The sequence below is a fragment of the Rhamphochromis longiceps genome, linkage group LG4 (genome assembly GCF_057381845.1).
Source record: "Rhamphochromis longiceps isolate RC_006_pf linkage group LG4, R_longiceps_female_GT1.1, whole genome shotgun sequence".
NCBI classification, from domain to species: domain Eukaryota; kingdom Metazoa; phylum Chordata; class Actinopteri; order Cichliformes; family Cichlidae; genus Rhamphochromis; species Rhamphochromis longiceps.
The window spans coordinates 12,489,560-12,508,643 of NC_140560.1; the positions used below are offsets into that span (position 1 = coordinate 12,489,560).

General features: G+C 43.5%; 1 protein-coding gene across 4 annotated transcripts in view; it reads right to left on the minus strand.

The window, feature by feature from the left end:
- Positions 1-3,969: 3,969 nt before the first annotated feature.
- The window catches only part of ep300b (EP300 lysine acetyltransferase b), a 31,184-nt gene continuing 16,069 nt past the window's right edge, over positions 3,970-19,084 (minus strand). For 2 of the 4 annotated variants that reach the window (XM_085403345.1, XM_085403343.1), the window contains exons 19-30: positions 18,682-18,770; positions 17,505-17,585; positions 16,169-16,225; positions 15,941-16,018; positions 15,401-15,468; positions 12,390-12,540; positions 11,038-11,298; positions 10,762-10,927; positions 10,363-10,530; positions 10,116-10,277; positions 8,568-8,849; positions 3,970-8,430 (exon numbers count right to left, since the gene is read on the minus strand). In XM_085403345.1, the coding sequence (XP_085259471.1) occupies positions 5,362-8,430; positions 8,568-8,849; positions 10,116-10,277; positions 10,363-10,530; positions 10,762-10,927; positions 11,038-11,298; positions 12,390-12,540; positions 15,401-15,468; positions 15,941-16,018; positions 16,169-16,225; positions 17,505-17,585; positions 18,682-18,770 (4,632 nt within the window). In that variant the 3' untranslated portion in view covers positions 3,970-5,361. Of the gene's footprint in view, positions 8,431-8,567; positions 8,850-10,115; positions 10,278-10,362; positions 10,531-10,761; positions 10,928-11,037; positions 11,299-12,389; positions 12,541-15,400; positions 15,469-15,940; positions 16,019-16,168; positions 16,226-17,504; positions 17,616-18,681; positions 18,771-19,084 lie in introns of all 4 variants that reach the window. The other 2 variants (XM_085403342.1, XM_085403344.1) reach the window with 1 other exon arrangement.

A 19,084-nucleotide genomic window follows, 5' to 3' on the forward strand; every position in this document is an offset into this window, starting at 1 on the left:
TTTTGCTTGTCAGAGTCAGTCAAATCTCTTTTTTTGTCCCATTTCGCCCAAGGAAAAGACACTGCCTATTATTTATCTTCTATCTTGAAATGGGCTGTTGATCTCCTTAGGCCGCATTCTCCCTCATTACACAAAGACACATCCCCTGACATCCCTGAATCCAATATCCATTCAAGTGTATACGGCCTGGAGTTGGAAATTATGCATAAGATAGACGATATAGTCAAAATACTCAGAGGTGACTGTACTGTACTGGAGGATTTAGAAGTTGAAACATGGAGGAATCAGCAATGCACGGATGCAGAAATAATAAAGGAGTAATGGAGAAGTTGGTGGATTAGGTCTACTTACTGATAACCATTAAGTAACTGTTTATATTTAATTAATGATACACTCATATAAGCTCTTTGGGCTGGTTGTTAATTAGTTATGATGTACCGCTCTGCAACCATCAGGGTGTTCCAAGCTTGTTCTTTGAATTTTGTGTCCTTTGTTGTAAGCTATCTTCGGTGCATCGTGGCCGGGAGCCTTCAGCATGAAGCAGGTTCAGGGTTTAGCAAGCGTCACATTTCTTGACCTTGTTCTTGGCAATGACAAAGTGTTCAGGGTTAGATGTTACAAACAAAGAACTGAACTGCGATGCCATAAATGGGTGCTTTTTGTAACTCCACACACTCACAGAAATATCCAGAGAGATGTGGACATAGACAAATGCTGTTGTTTCTGTGATGTAGCAAAGAACAAAGTAAGCATTACGTTAAGTTTAAGTAAGACTTCACTGGCAAATGAATCAAATCTATACAAAGTGCTCTGTGTTTGCAGCCTCTGCCCTTCTTCTTCATCATTTCTGTCGCTGGATATCAGCTTCTTGGCCAAATCCTGATTGATGGCGATCACAGTTTGCTGGCTTCTCCTTGTCCACCTGCTTTTAAAGGATTGACCACTAATCCTCAGTTGGATTAAGATCTGGGGAGTTTCCTGGCCATGGATCCAAAATGTGAATTTGATGATCTCCAGGCCATTTAGCAGAGGTGTGGACTCGAGTCACATGACTTGGACTCGAGTCAGACTCGAGTCATTAATTTTATGACTTTAGACTTGACTTGAAAAAATGTTGTAAGACTTGTGACTTGACTTGGACTTTTACACCAATGACTTGGGACTTGAATTGGACTTGAACCGGTTTACTTGAAAAGACTTGATATTTTACCCCAAATATAAAATTTAACATGCATATTATATAGAGATTGAAAATGTGACGTCATTCACGGGTAGAACCGCAAAGGATTCTGGGAACTCGTGGCAAGCGGTAGTAGCGCACACAGGCTTTCAATTAAAATCAGTTATACAGCGATAAAAAGAAACACAAAAATGTCAAGAAGCTGTTGTATTATTAACTGCAATAGCCGGTCGCATGACAGCCACGGGAAGCCGACGGGTAAAGAGATCGGTTGTTATCGGATTACGTCGTTGAAGAGAAATTGTTCGAGCCATGTTTCCGAAGTGACAAAGACGGCCTGGATTGCAGCCATTCAAAGATCAAATATAACGTCCCAGAACACTCCAGCTCACAGGTTAGTCTGCTCCAAGCATTTACACAAAGGTCAGTGTCTTTTAGTACTTAATACGTCATTTTCATAACATAATTAGTGATATAGGTTACAAGCAAGTCTGGCGCTGAACAGAAATTGTCGCGCTATGCTCCTTTGTTTATTGTGCATAAATAGTGAATTGTCCTGACACAATATTGCGTTTCGCTTCTGTTATTATGGTACATTGACAAAAACATATACTTTTATTCACAGGATAAAACAGGTTTTTTGTATCACTAATTGCCCAGTACGATTACAGCATACAGTATTATTGTCACTGCTACATTTCTGTGATGGGTACTGTTAGGTATTTTAGTACCATGGGAGCATTTACTGGATATTGTTTTATAGTGACATTATACAGGAAAACTCTGTCATTCAATAAGGCCCCTTTGTTTTAGTTATTTTTCTCTTTGACCCAAGAATTGATGTGTGAGAATCACAGGCTGGTACAAGGTTGAAATACCACAGAGATCACTCCCTCAGCTACATTAGTTTCTTAATCTTTTAGACGCCTGTTGAAGGCCAAATGGTTTGTTTCAGATTTCACTAATGAAAGAACTCTTCGTTTTGTGCCTTGAAAATATGTCGCTGAGATAATCACAATTGTAGCTGAACTGATACACTACACAAAGGATGCTTCTTCACCCAAGGGCAGGAAGACGCTGCCTTATCTTGGTCTGTACTGGTTTAAACTGATAAATCTGCTGTCTCATGAATTTTACCCTCTATATAAACTGTTGTACTTGTGAATAAAGTTGAGTCACTTTGGGAAGACAATCTAAAGCAGTCTCTGTTTTCTTGTTCTCCCAAGCTGCTCCCGAGCTCGTACTAACACGCTGAATGGCATGCTTGAATATTACTTGAGAATATATTTGACTGTGTTACAGACTAAGGTACATTCTCTGCTGATAGACGTCCACGCCTCGAAGGAAGTCGATCCACGGATTAGGCCCTGGAAACCGTTTCCTTCAGGTACCAGAAATTATTTCCACTACTAATTAATTACCGTTGATCTCAAAGGTCCTATTAATAAACGGTTAAGGAATGTGTATTTATGACGACGATTTGTGAGACTGGTAAACTTATGATACGTACGATGGTCTTTCGTTCTACACGGTGCATTTCAAGGTCCTGCACCCATCCGTCGGTAAACTGTACCTGGGCTTGTTGCAGTGACCGGAAGTTACTAAACTTCATGAGTGTATGCACTCACTCCAAGAACCGTATGATTATAAATATGCATATAAATATGCTACGATGAGATAGCTGACTTCATCTAACTAGCAAATGTTTTCCAGGCTACGTTGGTGATACAGTTTTTTTTAATGTGTATGATATTTTTGTCATGCGATTTTTAAAGCCGGTCCTACAACCGCATCCAAGAATAACATGCAGCGTATCTCAGAACTGTCGGTGAAAATTATTCTTGGAGCTAGGTTTAATTGAGCTGCATTTTAAAGAGGTGCAATTTCACAATTTGTGTATATTTTCTAAGTTCACTATTTTGTCATGTGTTGAGAAAAACACAGATTAAAAAATTACATGGTCTAATATTTACATTTAGCATAACTGCAACATTATTTTTTCGTTGTTTTTTTTTAAAGACTCGAAAGGACTTGAAATTCAAAGTTTCAGACTTGTGACTTGACTCGGACTTTTACACCAGTGACTTGAGACTCGACTCTGACTTGCCTGACATTACTTGAGACTTGACTTGAGACTTGAGGATAAAGACTTGAGACTTACTTGAGACTTGCAAAACAATGACTTGGTCCCACCTCTGCCATTTAGTTATCATTTTTATCTCGTGATATCACGCTGGAAAACGTGCAAATTGCCCCCCAGATTGAGGAATGAGGGCAAGCAGAAGCTTGTAAACTGTGATCATCTTCGTCATTGATCATGTATTTAATGTCATAAGACTGGATTAATGGGAAGTCTGGGACAGCTAAGTGATTCTTCTAAGCTTTCAAAACCGTATCCCTGAGAGATCACTTCGGAATGGTTGTGGTTTGGATGTGAGCACCTGATGTGGAGCTCGTCTGTAGTACATCTCATCCGTCAACACCAACGCTGGTATTGGCATCAGATCGATACTTTGTTTCTATCCTCTAATGTGTATTTTTCCTTATTTGGAAATGAAAAATGTACCTCAAACATGCACTGTGAAAAATGTCAGAATCTTTTTGTCAACTGTCATGTCAATTTTTTTAGTCTTTAACACATTTAAACTACGGAAGTTGACCCAAAGTCGGGAACATTTCCAGGTCTCTGAAAGTCTTTTTTCAAAATGCATGAAATGCTGAAAGATGTGTTCTTTATTATCAAGTAATTATAGTAGCACTAACAAAGAGCCACACACAGGACGCACCGCTATTGGTAATTTTCATTTTATTATAAAAACAGTATTTGAGTCCACAGTTTGTTTCCTTTGTACAGTAAAAAATATTAAATTAACCTCCCAAAGGTCTTAGCAGAAAGATAAAGAGGATGGAGTTCATGGGGAGGAAGCTCACCCCAACTCCCTCTCGAAGAGTAGGCAGGGGGGATTTAAAGTCCAAGGGAAGCAGCAAAGGGGACGAGGCAGAAAGAGACGGAAACCAGCTGCTCACATCACCTTCTTTTGCCTCAGTTCTGTGCAACACAGTTCATTTGGATTGTTATCCTCTGTTTACTTCAAAACAGCAGAATCCTAAAAACACTAAAACCCCACCCCACTCTTTTTGTTTTTCATATCCCAGCCAATGTACTCAAAATGTTACAGGCACACAGGTATGCACCCCCCTCCCCAAGCCTCCACTGCTCCGTTTTAAGAGTCTTTAAAAAGGAAGGAGTGCACACACATTCGAGGGAGAGGGCTTTGCATGTTTGTGAGGCGGGGGGAGAAGAGTGTCTTCCAGCATGACTGATGTCCCAGAAAAACAAAAAGCTGTCCGGGAACGTCGGAAACACATCTGTTCAACACGTCAGACTCGGAGCAGACCCTCAACCTCTGCGAGAAAACACCAACATTTTCCCCAGCTGGAGAGAGTCGACTACAGACATCTAAATCTTAACAGTCAATAACAAAAATATATTTCTATAGGAATCGTAGCAGTCTCAAGGTACATAACCCCGCCCCCTCCCAAAATAAAAGAAATAAATAAAGCAAACCCAAACATTAAAAAATAAAAAAGGGAAGATATGCATCATATTTGGATCTACATTAACAATTATCCACATCACTCTAAAACAGAAAGAGTTTGACATAAGCAAAACAAAATGGATATATATTTATTTAAAAAAAAATTTGTATGCATGAAATCATTTCCTCTTTAATTCTCGATCACTTTTAAAATCTTAAAAACCATTTCTGAAAAAACAACAACAACAAAAAAAGGCAAGTACTTGTATTTATCCCCCAAAAATATCACCTTTTGTGTACTCTGTAACAGGTGGCAGGATGGGGGTGGGTGGGGGTGCTAGAGAAGCAGTCTCCCTCTTTGTCCACAATTGGCAAAAAATATATATATATTAACAGCAATAACTTACAATTTATTTATTCTAATTCTTTTAACAACTGGTTGATTTCTTGTTCATCTCCCATAGGAAGTTCAGTTCAATGCATCTTTATTGAAAACATTTTAAATAACATTTAATAATAGTATTAAAAAAAGAAAGAAAAAAAGAAGGCTGAATAATAACAGTAATACTGTCCTGGGCGAGTGCAGTCTGTGCGAAGGATCACGGAGAACTTCAGCTCAGCTTGACACTTTGAGGAGAAGTCCTACATGATGTTTAAAGGGTTGTGATTCATGTTCTGGCTCAGCGGGTCCTGGCTGTTGCCCCCTGGCCCGTGCAGACCGGCCATGCCACTCAGCTGGGACAGCATGGCACTCTGGTCTGACCCAAATTGCTCCATAGTGTTCTGCTGCTGCTGCTGCTGAGTCGTTGGCTGCTGCTGTTGCTGTGAAGGAACTACCATTCCCGGGTGGTGCTGGTTTAGATGGCTTGAGTGTGGCGAACCTGTCTGCAACTGGGGGGAGATGTGGTGCGGAGAAGGCTGAGGCTGCATGCGTGGGGACGGGCTAGAGTGCGGCGGCTGGGACTGGGGTCTGGGTGACGGTTGTGGGGACCGCACCTGGTTAGCCAAGGATGTGGGCAGAGGCTGGCCCTGCAGGTGTGGATGTGGAGACTGGGTGATCTGCTGCGGCTGCTGAGGGCTCATGGGGTTACTGTGCTGGGCTGGTGACCCACCGGGGCCCATATGTCGCTGCTGGAGCAATCTCTGGTGGAGCACTTGTAGGGCCTGAGAAGGTTGGGGTCCACTTTGTGCAGATTGAGGGACCTGGGGTGGCTGCTGAGGGCCTCCTACACCCTCTCCACCTGGACCTGCATCACCCCCTGGCAGGCCAGCCATGGTATGTTGCTGCTGCTGCTGCATTTGGAGATGATGCTGTTGTTGAAGCCTCTGTTGGAGTGCCTGCTGCTGGGCCACAGAGCCTGGGTAGCCTTGCCCCTGCTGGCCCGGTGGACCACCAGGCTGCTGGGGACCAAGAGGCGGACCTCCAGGAGGACCCTGTCCCACAGTGGGAGGCTGCATCCCCGGCTGTCCCATGAATCCCTGGCCCTGTGGTGGCTGTGGTTGCTGAAACTGACCATGATTAATACCCATCTGCTGCTGCTGCTGCTGCTGCTGCTGAAGATGCCGTCTCATGAACAATTCTCTAAGCTGAGGATTGCTGATGTTTCCCATCTGTGGCCCCTGGCCCTGGATTCCTCTCCCCACTCCCTGCTGCTGCTGCAGAGCTGCAACCTGCTGCTGCTGTAAACCGCTGAGCATCGGTCTCTGCTGCTGCTGCTGCTGCAGCTGCTGTACTTGCTGCAGCTGAGCCATAGTGGCGATGTTCACATTGGCCCCTCCCTGACCCCCCATGTGCATGCCTGGCTGACTAACACCAGCAGCATTCAAGTTCACCTGTGGTGCCCCACCTCCAATGACATTTCCAACAGGCCCCCCTGTGGGACCTGGTCCTCCTGGCACAGCCCCTGGTCCGCCAGGGCCCCCCTGCCCCCCCTTATACTTTGATGCCCTCTGTTTGATAAAAGCAGCCATCAGCTGTGGGTTTGACCGCAAGATGTTGAGGACTTGCTGTTGCTGAGGTGGAGAGCTAGGTGAGCGGAGCATCCGTAACAGCTCCTGGAGGGCTGCTTGGGGGAAGTTTCCACCAGCAGCGCCAACCCCCTGGATACCAGTGGCTCCAGGTACACCTGTGACCCCGCCTCCAGCGCCTTGCTGCTGCACCATATTCATCAAGGCAGCATGGCCCTGAGCCTGTTGGTGCTGCTGCTGCTGCTGCTGAGCGGCCATCATGCCAGTGTGGCCCACTTGGTTCATCATAGCTTGTCTCTGGTGGGGCGGCATCCCCTGGGCTGTCCACTGTGTTTGCTGCTGCTGTGGGTTCTGAAGTGGAGCTCCCATCCTCTGCTGCTGGAGCTGTACCTGAGGGGGCAGCTGGCCATGTGGGATGTTACCTTGCTGAGGAGGCTGCTGCATGGGCCCGCTGGTGCCAACCATCATCCCTGTAGGAGCACCTTGCTGCTGATCCATGTGGGCCCGAGCAGCTGTCACTGCCACTTGGGTCTGCGGTGGCATGCCCTGGGCTCCTACCATGCCTACAGACCCTGGGTGTCCCATGCCCATCTGCTGACCTTGACCTTGTTGATGTTGAGTGTGAGAAGGCATCAACTTTCCAGCTGCCTGGGCTGCCTGTCTCTGTAGTGCCATCTTCCTTTGAGCGTCAGCCACCTGCTGAATCTTCATAGCGATTTCTACAGCTGCCGGTGGAGGGCCAGAAGGTTGCTGCTGTGGAAGGGAGGGCTGGCTCGGCGGCTGGTTAGGAGGTTGCTGGCTCCCAATGTTTCCAGTCATGACAGCGCCACCAGGCTGCTGCTGTTGTTGGGGAGGCGTGGCAGAGCCAAGGACTGGTTTACCTTGGGACTGGTGGACTGGTGAGGAGCCTGGAGGTCTGCTGGAAAATTGAGGCAAACTGTTGTGGTGCTGCTGGAGCTGCTGAGGGTTGGTCACTGCTCCACTGGGCTGCTGCTGATGTTGTGGAGAGTTCATTATCCCACCACCACCACCTCCCCCTCCTCCTCCTGGAATTTGCTGGAACTGATGATGAAGGGCAAGCTGGGGAGGCATCCCTCCTGGCTGCTGCTGCACTCCTGGACCAGGACCCATTCCCTGCTGCGGGACTGGAGGCATTGACTGAGTCGGGGTTTGAGGAGTTGGAGGCTGCGTTCCACCAGATGTTGGGGTACTAGGCGCTGTGGTAACATTGTTTCCTGGTGATGGAAGTCCAACTGCAGATCCGCCCGGTGGCCCTCCAGCTGGCTGGGTCACCCGCTGCATGGTGGCCATCCTCCTTCTCAGCATCTGGGCCTGCTGCAGTCTGTGCTGCAGCTGCTGCTGCCGGAGTTTCTGCTTAATGTTCAGACAGAACGGGACAGGACATTTGTTCTCCTGGCAGTGTTTGGCGTGGTAGCAGCACAGAGCAATGAGCTGCTTGCAGATAGGACAGCCGCCATTTGTCTTGCGCTTGCAGCCCTTTGTGTGCTGCACAACGCGCTTCATCTTCTGACAGGACGGCAGCGAGCAGTTGGCATTGCGACACTGGCAAGCGTGGACCAGCGACTGGATGCAGCGCTGGATGCTGAGACGGCGAGAGTCACCGGGGCTTTGAGTAGCTGCCGCTGCCTGGTTGCTGCTGTCGTCATCCAGGCCAAGCCCCAGCTTTTCCATCTTGTGCTCATGACCCTTAGTGTTGTAGCAGGTGATGCACAAGTCATAGTCCTGGAAAATTAGGCAAAATTAATCGTTTAATAACACAAAACTGATAGATTAACTAACATATGCTACTGTGAAATGAAAAATTGTGCTTTAAAAAAAAGATCTGAATATTCATAAAGTACAGTTTAAATGTTTCTCACCTCGCAGACAGTGCAGTGGAAGCGAGTCTCCACGTGGTGTTTACACTCGTTGCAGGTATAGACGAAGCGGTCCTGGCTCTGGTTGTGGAGCTCCACCAACATACACATGGAGCTCCACTTGGACCTCCTGAGAGAGCTGAACTCCAAGTGCTTGTCTCTGGCCAGAGTTAGAAAGGCATCACGGCCATCCATCAGATCGCAGGCCATTAGAGGATCTGGGTCGGTGATGGGGGGCAGTGAGTTGGCGGTGGGACCAGCAATGAGGCGGATGACGAAGAAGACCTGCCAGTTTAAAGCGAGGAAAATATCAAATCAAATCAAATCACTTTTTATTGTCACATCACATGTGCAGGCACACTGGCACAGCACATGTGAGTGAAATTCTTGTGTGCGAGCCCCACAAGCAACAGAGATGTGCAAACACAACAACACAAACGAGCAAAATACAAGAATGGCCAACCTGAAACTAATAAATATATGTACAATATATAATAGTGTATGCATTTCTGGATGTGTATACTAAATATTTTCCTACGTGTGTGTGTGTGTGTGTGTGTGTATACACATTTTTACAAATTAAATAGTAAAAAAATAAAATAAAATAATAATAATAATAATAAAATATATAAAATATACAGAGTTGAATATGTGTAAAACAAGTGGCATTTATATACAGTGTGGAGTGCATAATGTTGAAGTTCCAGTAGTGAAGCTGAGGTGTCTATGACGTGTTCAGCAGTCTGATGGCCTGATGGCCTGAAATATTTAACCAACCTTTAACAAGATCTGATTTAGTATGTTTATGCGGGAAGATAAAACTGAGGGAAAATGTGTCTTTTTTCCCCTGCAGATCAGTGAGTCAGTGTTTTGTTTTGTTTTTTAATAAAATGTTACCATCATTGCACTAAACAATTTTGGTCTCTTTTCTTTTTTAGACTTAAAGTTGAGGATCATTAGAAGCGTGGTTGCTTTGAAGGACAAGTAGGTGCCACTCAGACCACTAGCTTCCTGCTAGGTGTCACAGAACTGGACCTCTGAACTGGGGCAGACTTAAATGCAGCTGCTTGCTTTGTGGCTTCTTCAAAATAATTTATTTCAGTGCGTGAAATTAAAGGATTTTATTAGTCTGTTGCATACAATGTATGTGTGCAACTTGCTTTTTGGTGTCAGCTGATAACTTCCCTTCCCCCTTTTGTCCAGCTGTAGTCACTTCTGGTGCCAAAAACACAGCTGACAACAGGTCATGATGGTATGGATGAAGCTTCAAAAACGGGAGCTCACAAACCAGCAGTGGCATAACACTGGCTGTTTCCATCTTTTATATACAGGCCATGAAACAAGGTGACTTTCTTGTTAATGGTTGTGTTGCCAAAAGGCATCTTTGAGGTTGCACTAAGCACATGGACTGTGTTTTAATGCCGCCGTATTAAGTAAGTAATATCAGAACTGCTCCACAAATCAGTCTGATGGCTGATAGTGGTATAAATATGCTGCAGTGTCGAGTAAGAGAGTAAGCAGCGGCACTACGACTAAATTAGACTTGCATACCTCTTTATGTTTCTCCATTGTGGCGTAAAGTTTCTGGGAAAGGTCGTTGGAAACGTTGGGCATCCCTGGTTTTTTCTTATTGGCTCGGCTCAAGCTGCTCTTGTTCTTGCTCGTCTTTTTATTGTTCTTCTTTTTGGCATTCTTGCTGTCTCCTTTTATGGCCTGTGAACGTTTAAATGTCAATTAAGCAAGAGGACACCGCGAATATATATATTGTGACAAAAATTGAGGACCTTGTTCCACTCACATCTGTGCTCTCATTAGAGGTGCTGTTCTCCTCCCTCTTCCTCTCCTCCTCCTCCTGTTCCAGTTCCTTGATGCTCTCCTCCAGGACGTTAGGCCAGAAGTCGCCCTCAAAGTATGGCAGCTCCTTGGCACTGGTCAGCCGGTCTTCTGTTGCCTGCTTGAAAATGTCCTAAAGGGATGACGAGGACGAAACAAGGTAATGCTGTTAATGAGGTTTCAGAGGGTCACACAAAGCATGCAAGAAAACTATGTTAAAGACAGTCCAGGGCGATGGAAACCGTAAGAAGCCACATGAAACTACCAGAGTACCTACAAGAACAGCTTGTAAATGGACTCATTTGCTCAAAGAATCTGGGACAACCAGACACAGAGCATGAGAATTAGGGATAAACTGTCTCACCTTGTAATCATGGACTACGCGCTCAGACACAGCCTTGTCCAGCATCTTCTTGTACCATTCCTGCAAGCGTTTAGGCTTGGGGATCTTCTGGTCCAGTGGGTGACAGTGGAAGATGTAGTCATCCCCTTCACTAGGAGGACAGGCCCAGATATGCCCTGTTGTAAACCTGAGACAGGGAGACAAGGAGCCTTTTATATAAAACTGAGCTTTTCATGCAACTAAAAGCATTCAGAAACAGCAAATGTAACACAAAGAAACTCTAAGCTCCTGTCTTACCCCAGCCTTTTGACATACTCCAGGTAGCCCAGCAGGATCTCGTGATAGACTGCAGTCCTGAGGTGTCGAGGTTTGAAGAAGTGCACGCTGTCCAGGTAGGAAATGTACACTCGCCTCTGATTGGGAGGAGGGCAATCTGAGCCGTACTCTTGAACGTGCATGCCGAAAAAGCAAACGTCCGCTCCGTCAACGTCCTCGAATGCAAACAGGGCTTTCATCCTGTACGGGAAAGACTCGGCCATCTCTCCGTTGTCCACAAACCTGACAGGGAACAAAAATAGGTGAAGAAAACTGGCGTCAAACGTTATCAGCAAATGAAGAAACTTGACTGTGGCACGTGTGAACACAGACTACAGCCATGCAGCGCTTTTACCGAGTGAGCTAAAATCTGGTTAGGACAAAACTGTCAAAGCCAAAGGGGTTGGATGTTAAATGAGACGCAAGTAATCACTGAAATCAATTCAGATTGCAGCTTTCCTCCTTCTCGACTTGCTGGACACTTGATTTAATCTTTAATCTCCTCACTCACTGCTGAGTCACCTCTCATCTTCCCTTTTGATAATCTCATAATGATTTGCCTCGTCGCTGTGAAACGTAGGGAAGTATTCTTCTCACCGATTCCCTCAAGGATTCATACATACTTGCAGAGCCCGACAGAATATTTGATCATTTAAAACGCTGATATATTAGCTGATGTTTTTTTTTATTCATTTCAGACACACAAAGCACAGATTTACCCAATACTTGTTATCTGTAGTTTTTCTTAATGAGTTCCTACTAAGATAGTATGACAAAGCAGTTTAAAATATTGTTTTGAGCGTTTATCGGGTTTCAAACAAATGATATTAACAGGAAAGGTGCAGAGTGCCCCCTAGAGGACAATATACACAACACTACATCTCATAACCTTGTTTAGGATATTTCTCTCCTTTGTTTTTTAACTTTCATTTTCATTTATTGACCATTACAAACACTGATATAAAGAATGATACCGATAACATATCAGTATCAATATCCACCAATATATCCGCCACACTGATATATCTGCGCTAACTCTATGTAGAACAGGGATCAGTGTTTTCTCACACTTTAAATCATTTTTCATTGTTCCTGCAAAACTGACAAACATGATCTTAACTTATTACCCTTCACTTACATTTTTTTATGCACATACTGATATTTTTGTTAATACATGTAATAATATGTAGCACCTCAAAACTTTCACCTACCAAAATCACAGCTTACCGTAATAACTCCTCCCATAGCAATTAGGAGTTTCCATGGATTCCCACCTCTAATCAGTAATTATGTTCCCCAAAAACCTGCAGCAGCAGTGAAATTTAACTGTTTACCTGGACTTCATTCCCGGCTTGACTTCAACCACCTTGTCTGAGACATGGACCACACGAATGGTGACCTCTCCAGACTCGGGATGGTTTTGCCGCTTGATGTAGTCGTTCACGCGAGTTTCTAAAAAGCTCCCCAACTTGGTTTGAGGAAGCCCTGCGGACACAGAGAAACAGGTGTGACCAAATAACAGGGCTGAGAGGTACCACTATTCTCACACTGTAGTTTTTGGTGAACAAGTATTTTAACTTCTTTATTTGTGAAAAACTGGAAGCAGCTGTGGGACAGAGCCTTTTTCTGACTTCATTCATTGAAAACCTCCACCAACAAATATCTACTACCTTGTATCCAGGAAACAGACCTCCATACAACACATTTCATCAGCCTCACTCCAGTATAATCAATCTAATCTTTTGTCCTCCATTTGTTCAGTTTCCTCAGGTTTTTAAAGCACAAACTGCACACCCCACAGAGATATGGGAGATATCTCAATGAATCAACTCATTGGTGCAAAAACACCACTTTATGTCTGCCAAACTGTGTTACCGATGGCATTATCATATATTAAACTAAAGATAAGGGAACAAACAATGTGTTTTTGTGACAGGCTGCTAGTAACAAAGTGTTTAAAGTAGGGGTGGAAATTTAACGCATTAATTGCAATGAATTTGAAAATATAACGCATTAAAAAATAATGCATTTAATCGCACTTTGAATTCCTAGCTAAGGGGAATTTTTGTTGATGCACGATTTCCTGGTATACCGATTACACTGATGCACACATCAGAGCTACAAAGCATCAGAAGAAAGCGCATTGCTAGGACTGATGGGAGGCAAATTTCATTTCAAAAGACTACCTGATCGAACTGGACCTGAAAAAAGTCAGATGCAAGGACTGGACTGAAAAAGCAGCCAATGTCCAAAAACTTTGAAAGATGAAGAAACTGCTGCTCAAGACCACGAAAACGCAAAAAACTAAAGTCAGGACAGTCTGGATCATTGGAAAGCAAAGTGTAAAGAAATGAAGGGAAACTCAGGTTTATGTATAGGATGGCATTTCTAAGTTAAATGTACTTATAAAAACACTGAGAAATCCCTTCTTTCAGCATGGATGACTAATGCTAACCAGGCATAGTTTTCTGGGTAAAATCCAAATCTACATCAAAAAACAAAAAAAGAGCCTTGCTGGCAGCTTTCTTTACTGTTTTTTTGAGTCTGCTGGTGACAAAAACAACACCATTCTAGTAACTTTGCACGATTTACAGTTCAAAATAATCCTCATTTATCCTGCAGTGTATAGCAGGGGGGTAATACTGAACAGAATTGCAGAAACGGGTATTTAAAAGAGTAAATAAATGAATTGCACTATCATACTGTCTGCAATAATACTGGTATAAAGACATAAGGTCATATTAATGCTATGACAATGCCATAGATTTACACTCCCTACTGCCTGCAACAATTAGATGATCTGAGCATTCCTAAAAACTGTGTCAGATGATGACTGAAGTGCAGTGCTTTTCAAAATATACAAGAAACGTGTTCCTGCTGAAGGTGAAAACAAACTTGTTTAACCACTTGAGGCAAAAACCAGGCTACGAAGGAGGAGATACTAACAGCTGCTGATGTGCAACCCAGATGTAAACAAAAGAGCCTGCTGGTGCTGCACTCCACATGACAGGAAGAGCATACAGTGGACAGAAATCACTGATGCGGTTACATACTTCGAAGTGAGGGCTTCAAGCAGCTAAAAAGATCAAAGATACGACAACCCAGACAGATTTTCAAGATTAGGTTACTTTAGTTACTGTTGCCTCAATGTCCAGGGAAAATACGACTTTGGCTACTTTTGTGCTTTTAATCTCAGCCTGATCTTTTTGTTAACACTATTATCGTTTTTCTTTTAAAAGGAAAAAAATAATGAAATTGTGGACACAAGCGGTGGAAATAAGCTTTCTCCAAAGGGTGGATGGGCTCTTCCCTAGCATAGGGTGAGGAGTTCAGTCATTCAGGAGGGGCTCAAAGTAGAGCCGCTGCTTCTCTACATCGAAAGGAGCCAGCTAACGCAGTTGCCTCTTAGGTAAGGTGTTCGGGTTAGGGATGTCCTACTGAGAGCAGTCCCCCCCCCGGGGGAGACCCAGGACACAATCTCCCTCTTGGCCGGCCTGCGAATGCCTTGGTGATTCCCCAGATAAGCAGGAGGAGGTGGCTGGCAAAAAGGAGGTCTGGCCTTCCTTGCCCCCGAAACTCGATTTCACATAATTGGGATAAAATGGCTCGATGATTTATTGTTTTGTTATTTTAGATTTTAACTGTGTTTCCTAGTTTTAGACTGGTCGGTCAGTCTAATTTTTTGCCCCTCATCTCTAGGTCACACTTTAAATGAGGAAGTAGAGGGTGGCTGATATTGCCTTGAAATTATATCACTATTTCACGACAATAAAGATGAAAAAAAATATATATATATACTGAAGGTTTTATTCATGCTTGCGCTTGAAACATATATTAGTGGAAGTAAATCAATCCTTACTGCCGGTGACACAAACCTTATTTGTCTAGATTATTTATCAAGATTGTTTAACAGGTGATGTAGCATAATGTAAACATAAAGACAGTCAACATTGATTTTATTCTGTGGCAAGTTTTGGTACATTTTTTAAATTATATACATTTTTCATTTATCTTCTAAGAGAGGCATTGAATTCATGTGAAGAGAAGATTTGTACATTAGCAGGAATGCACACCAGTGTTATAACAGTGTGAACGCAGTGTTATGTTTATGTGACAGTGCAATAAAAACATTTGTCACTACAATAAATATATAAAAATCAATGACCAATCCTGACACATAATCACAAATCTCAGCACCGATCAAAATAATTGTCCAAGCCAATTTTCTTCTGATTAGTTGCCTCTCTCAAACAGGTGCTTTATTAAAAATATGTGGGTAGGGCGAAGAAGAGAAGCAGAGGTGTAAGGACTAAGCATTAGACGAGCCCAGCTTTATTCCACTTACTTTTGGCGGCGTATTTGTTTTCTTTCCGTGTCTTATTGGCCTTTTTGAGACAGCTGTCACAAACAAATCTGGAAGTGAAAATTCAACGGTTAGATTTGGAGGTTACCATCAGCTCTGTCACAATAATCAGCAGTGACAGTGACAAAGCGGCTCTAATCAAGACATGACTCGGCCTTTCATGCTAGTCCTCCTTTCTTTAAACAACTCTAATGAGTGGGAAATCACTCACATCTCTCAATTAAAAACAGACCACACATGTAGGGAGGTCAATCTTGGAGGAATGAGTCTCTTTGTTACGGGACTGCCGCCACGCTGTCAAGCATTTTTGACACCCCCACCCCGATGTAGCGTTTGAGATTTAAAACCTATTTTAAATCAGCAGCAGCTGGAAAAGTGAATGTCAGACCCAACATTTGTAGTTGGGCATATTAAGTGATTTTAGTTAAAAAAAAAAGAAAAAAAAGAATGGAGATTATATTCCAGACCCAGTCACGCAGAGAGCGTGTGTGTTCGCGTGTGTGTCTGTGATAGCTGGCTCACCCTGACGGCCATATGGTTTCATTATGGAGGACGCAGATCTGGTGCATTTTACGGCCGCAGTCGATACATTCCACAAGTCTGAGCGGGGAGAGAGCGCGAGGAGACAAAAGACAGACGTTCAAAAGTTAGTACAGTGAAAACATCACACCCGAGGAAATAACCCGCTTGATTCCTCGAGAACCTTTAACACAATAATGGCTCTCAAATGAGTTAAGAAGGGCTACATACAGCTCGGGGTCAAGCGTGTCGTTCTTCTTCCGCTGGAACTGGTCTTTGTTGATGGAGCTGTGGGAAAAATCAGAAAGAACCAGCTGTAATCAACTCAGCCCTCTGCAGACTGCAGGCTGCATTTCCTTCATTCGGAAATGTTTACAACAAATTCAAAATGTGCCCACTGCCTCAACACTTCCCCTCTACATGCTCTCATCCTGATCATCTGTCATGGAAGACAAAGCAATAATAGGAAGCTCTTCTAACCCACAGAGCCGCCACAAACTAATCCTGTGCAGCTCAACACTGTTTAATCCTATAGGACTCACTGTTAATTATCTGGACCATTTTCTCGCTCATTCAACAACTGGGTCAGTAAATATCAGGACTAGAACTTTGTGACTGATTATTCCATTATTCATTTGATCAGTAAAATCTGCAGCCTGTTTCCTAAGCTGCAAGATGCCACTTAGCGAATGTTTTGCCCAGGCTGAGCTCAGTTTACTACCATGTGTGATAAGTGTGTGGCATTGGTTCTCATTTTGGCTAACAGAAAGATTCAGGACGATTATGTTACAGTGATATCAAATACAGACGAGCAACAAATCCACACCTAAGAGAAACACAAAGACTTAAATTATAAAAAGGAAAGAAGTGAAGCTTCTTTCAGCAGATTTTACACCAGAAGCCCTCCCGATCTTGAACTGGAATCTTATGTGTGTTAAGCAAATGAGTGAATCACTACAGTGTGGCGCCACTAATAAAAATGCAATGCTTTTACAACAGTAACATTAATTAAGAAAAAGCAGCTTGAGGAACTAAAAACAAAACAAATAAACAAACAAAACAAAAAACTGCAGCTAAGCTATAGGTGTACACAACAGGAAACATTTGAGTGCCTTTTTTTTGTGCAGTTTTATTTCCAAAGATGTTCCTCTGCGGAGGCATCGCTGCAGAAAAGCTGCTCTGCAGTGTTGGGAGACACTGATGATACCATTTAGAGGACACAAACTAACTTTTAAACTGTATTTTTGATCACCAAATTATATTTTCGTGACGTAATTTAGTGCTGGTCGCTTGCACAATAGTCTTTCACTGCATTCACAACAACCCTATCAAAATCAGTGTGTTGAACTGTGTTTCACTCAGGAGGACAGAAGCATTTCTTCTTAAAAAAAAAAAAAAAAAAACTAAAACAAAATAAAGTTTCCAATTAGTTTTCAATAAATTCACAAATATATTTGATAGCCTAAAGAAAAGGAGTGGGTTTCAAGCATTACACAAGGACCTCTGAGATGAAGCAAGCTGTCTTGTGTTGTGCGTTGCATGAAGGAGACAATGTGATGGTACTCACGTCTGAGGCTGGGAGGGGTCATCCCCCAGGGAGACACTCTCGCCTTGGATTTCGTTGAAACACTTCTCACAGAAGTGATACCTGTCAGCAAGAAGCCCATATTTTGGTGAACTACACCGTTCGTCATCAGCACAGCCAATCACAGAGAGGGCACGAAGAAGCAGCCGCCAATCAGGGCAGGACAGGCCAGGGGGTGGACACACAGGAGGAGGCAGAGGGCAAGGTAGGTCGTCGCCGGCAGCCAATCGTGATGCAGGGTTTTTGTGTGGGCGGGTGTTTTGATTTTGCGCGTAAATTTCGGAGTGGATGATTGGTCACACCAAAGCAGGCCAATGCAGACATCACAAGCGTTAAAAAAACACAAGGAGGGAGAGAGGGGAAGGAGAAGGGAAGGGAAAAGGGAGGAGGGAGGGAGATGGGGAAAGGGAGGTCAAAATGAATATAAAAAAATAAAAAATAAAAAGCGTGAAATAAAACGTTACAGATCAGACGGAGACGATGAAGGGAGGGACAGAGGGAGGGGTCGAGGAGCATGGAAGGAGAAGGATGTGAACAACAACCAACAGAGGACAGAGAGCCAAGGCAAAGCAAAGATTAGCATCAGACGTTCAGTGATAAACAACAACAACAACATTACAGCAACATGAGAGACCACTAGGAGCTGTGGAGGAGGAAGGGAGTGAGGAGTCTCCATACATGAAAAGGTGGATGAGGAAAAAAATTAATTATTAAATGGTAAAGCAACAGAGACCCATCATCCTTTCTGGTCATTTATAAAGTGGGAACCTTTCTTCTGGTGACGAGCATGACACCACCACCACCTCCTCCCACTCTGCTCATGACGGTACATTTTAGAAAATGTGAAATCAACTTGGTTGTGAGAACAGTGGTGCAACAAATTTAAAAAAAGAGGAACTGTGCAGGACGACGGGAGCCCACTTTATGAATGACAACAACATGGAAATTAAAGTGGTGAAGTATGGAGATGGTGCCAGGGTAACCATTTGAAGCCAAATTAAAACTCATCTGTGATTGAACTGACTGATTGATGCTATGCTGTAGGAAATATCAGTGTGAGGAATACAACACGACACATACGAGGTGATCTCACTGTCTGCATTGTCACAGCAAAAAAGAAAAAAAGAAATGAGAACCAAGTTCTGCCGACAGCCCTTACCTGTTCTGGTAGCTAAAATAAGCAGCATCACGTTGGATGGTGCATAACTGTTTTCCATAGCAGCATAGCGTTTGGGGGGAAAACTCAAACTGCAATGAGGAGACAAAAAGAAATCTCATATGAATAAATGTTTAAAAACACACACTAACACTAGATGTACCAGGTTTACATAAAGTCACAGACTGTATAAAAAAAAAAAAAAAAAAAAAAAAAAAAAAAAAAGAGAAGATGGACTTCGGGGTCTTTGTCTCCAATGGCAACCAGGGGACAACTTATCTGAATTCAAAACTAACTAACACATTACATTTCTTTGCTCCCTTTTCAGCTTCTTCTAATCCTATATCCTAATCCACGCAGTGATGCGGAGGATTTGTCTGAGTGGAGAGAACTAAGGTTATTATAA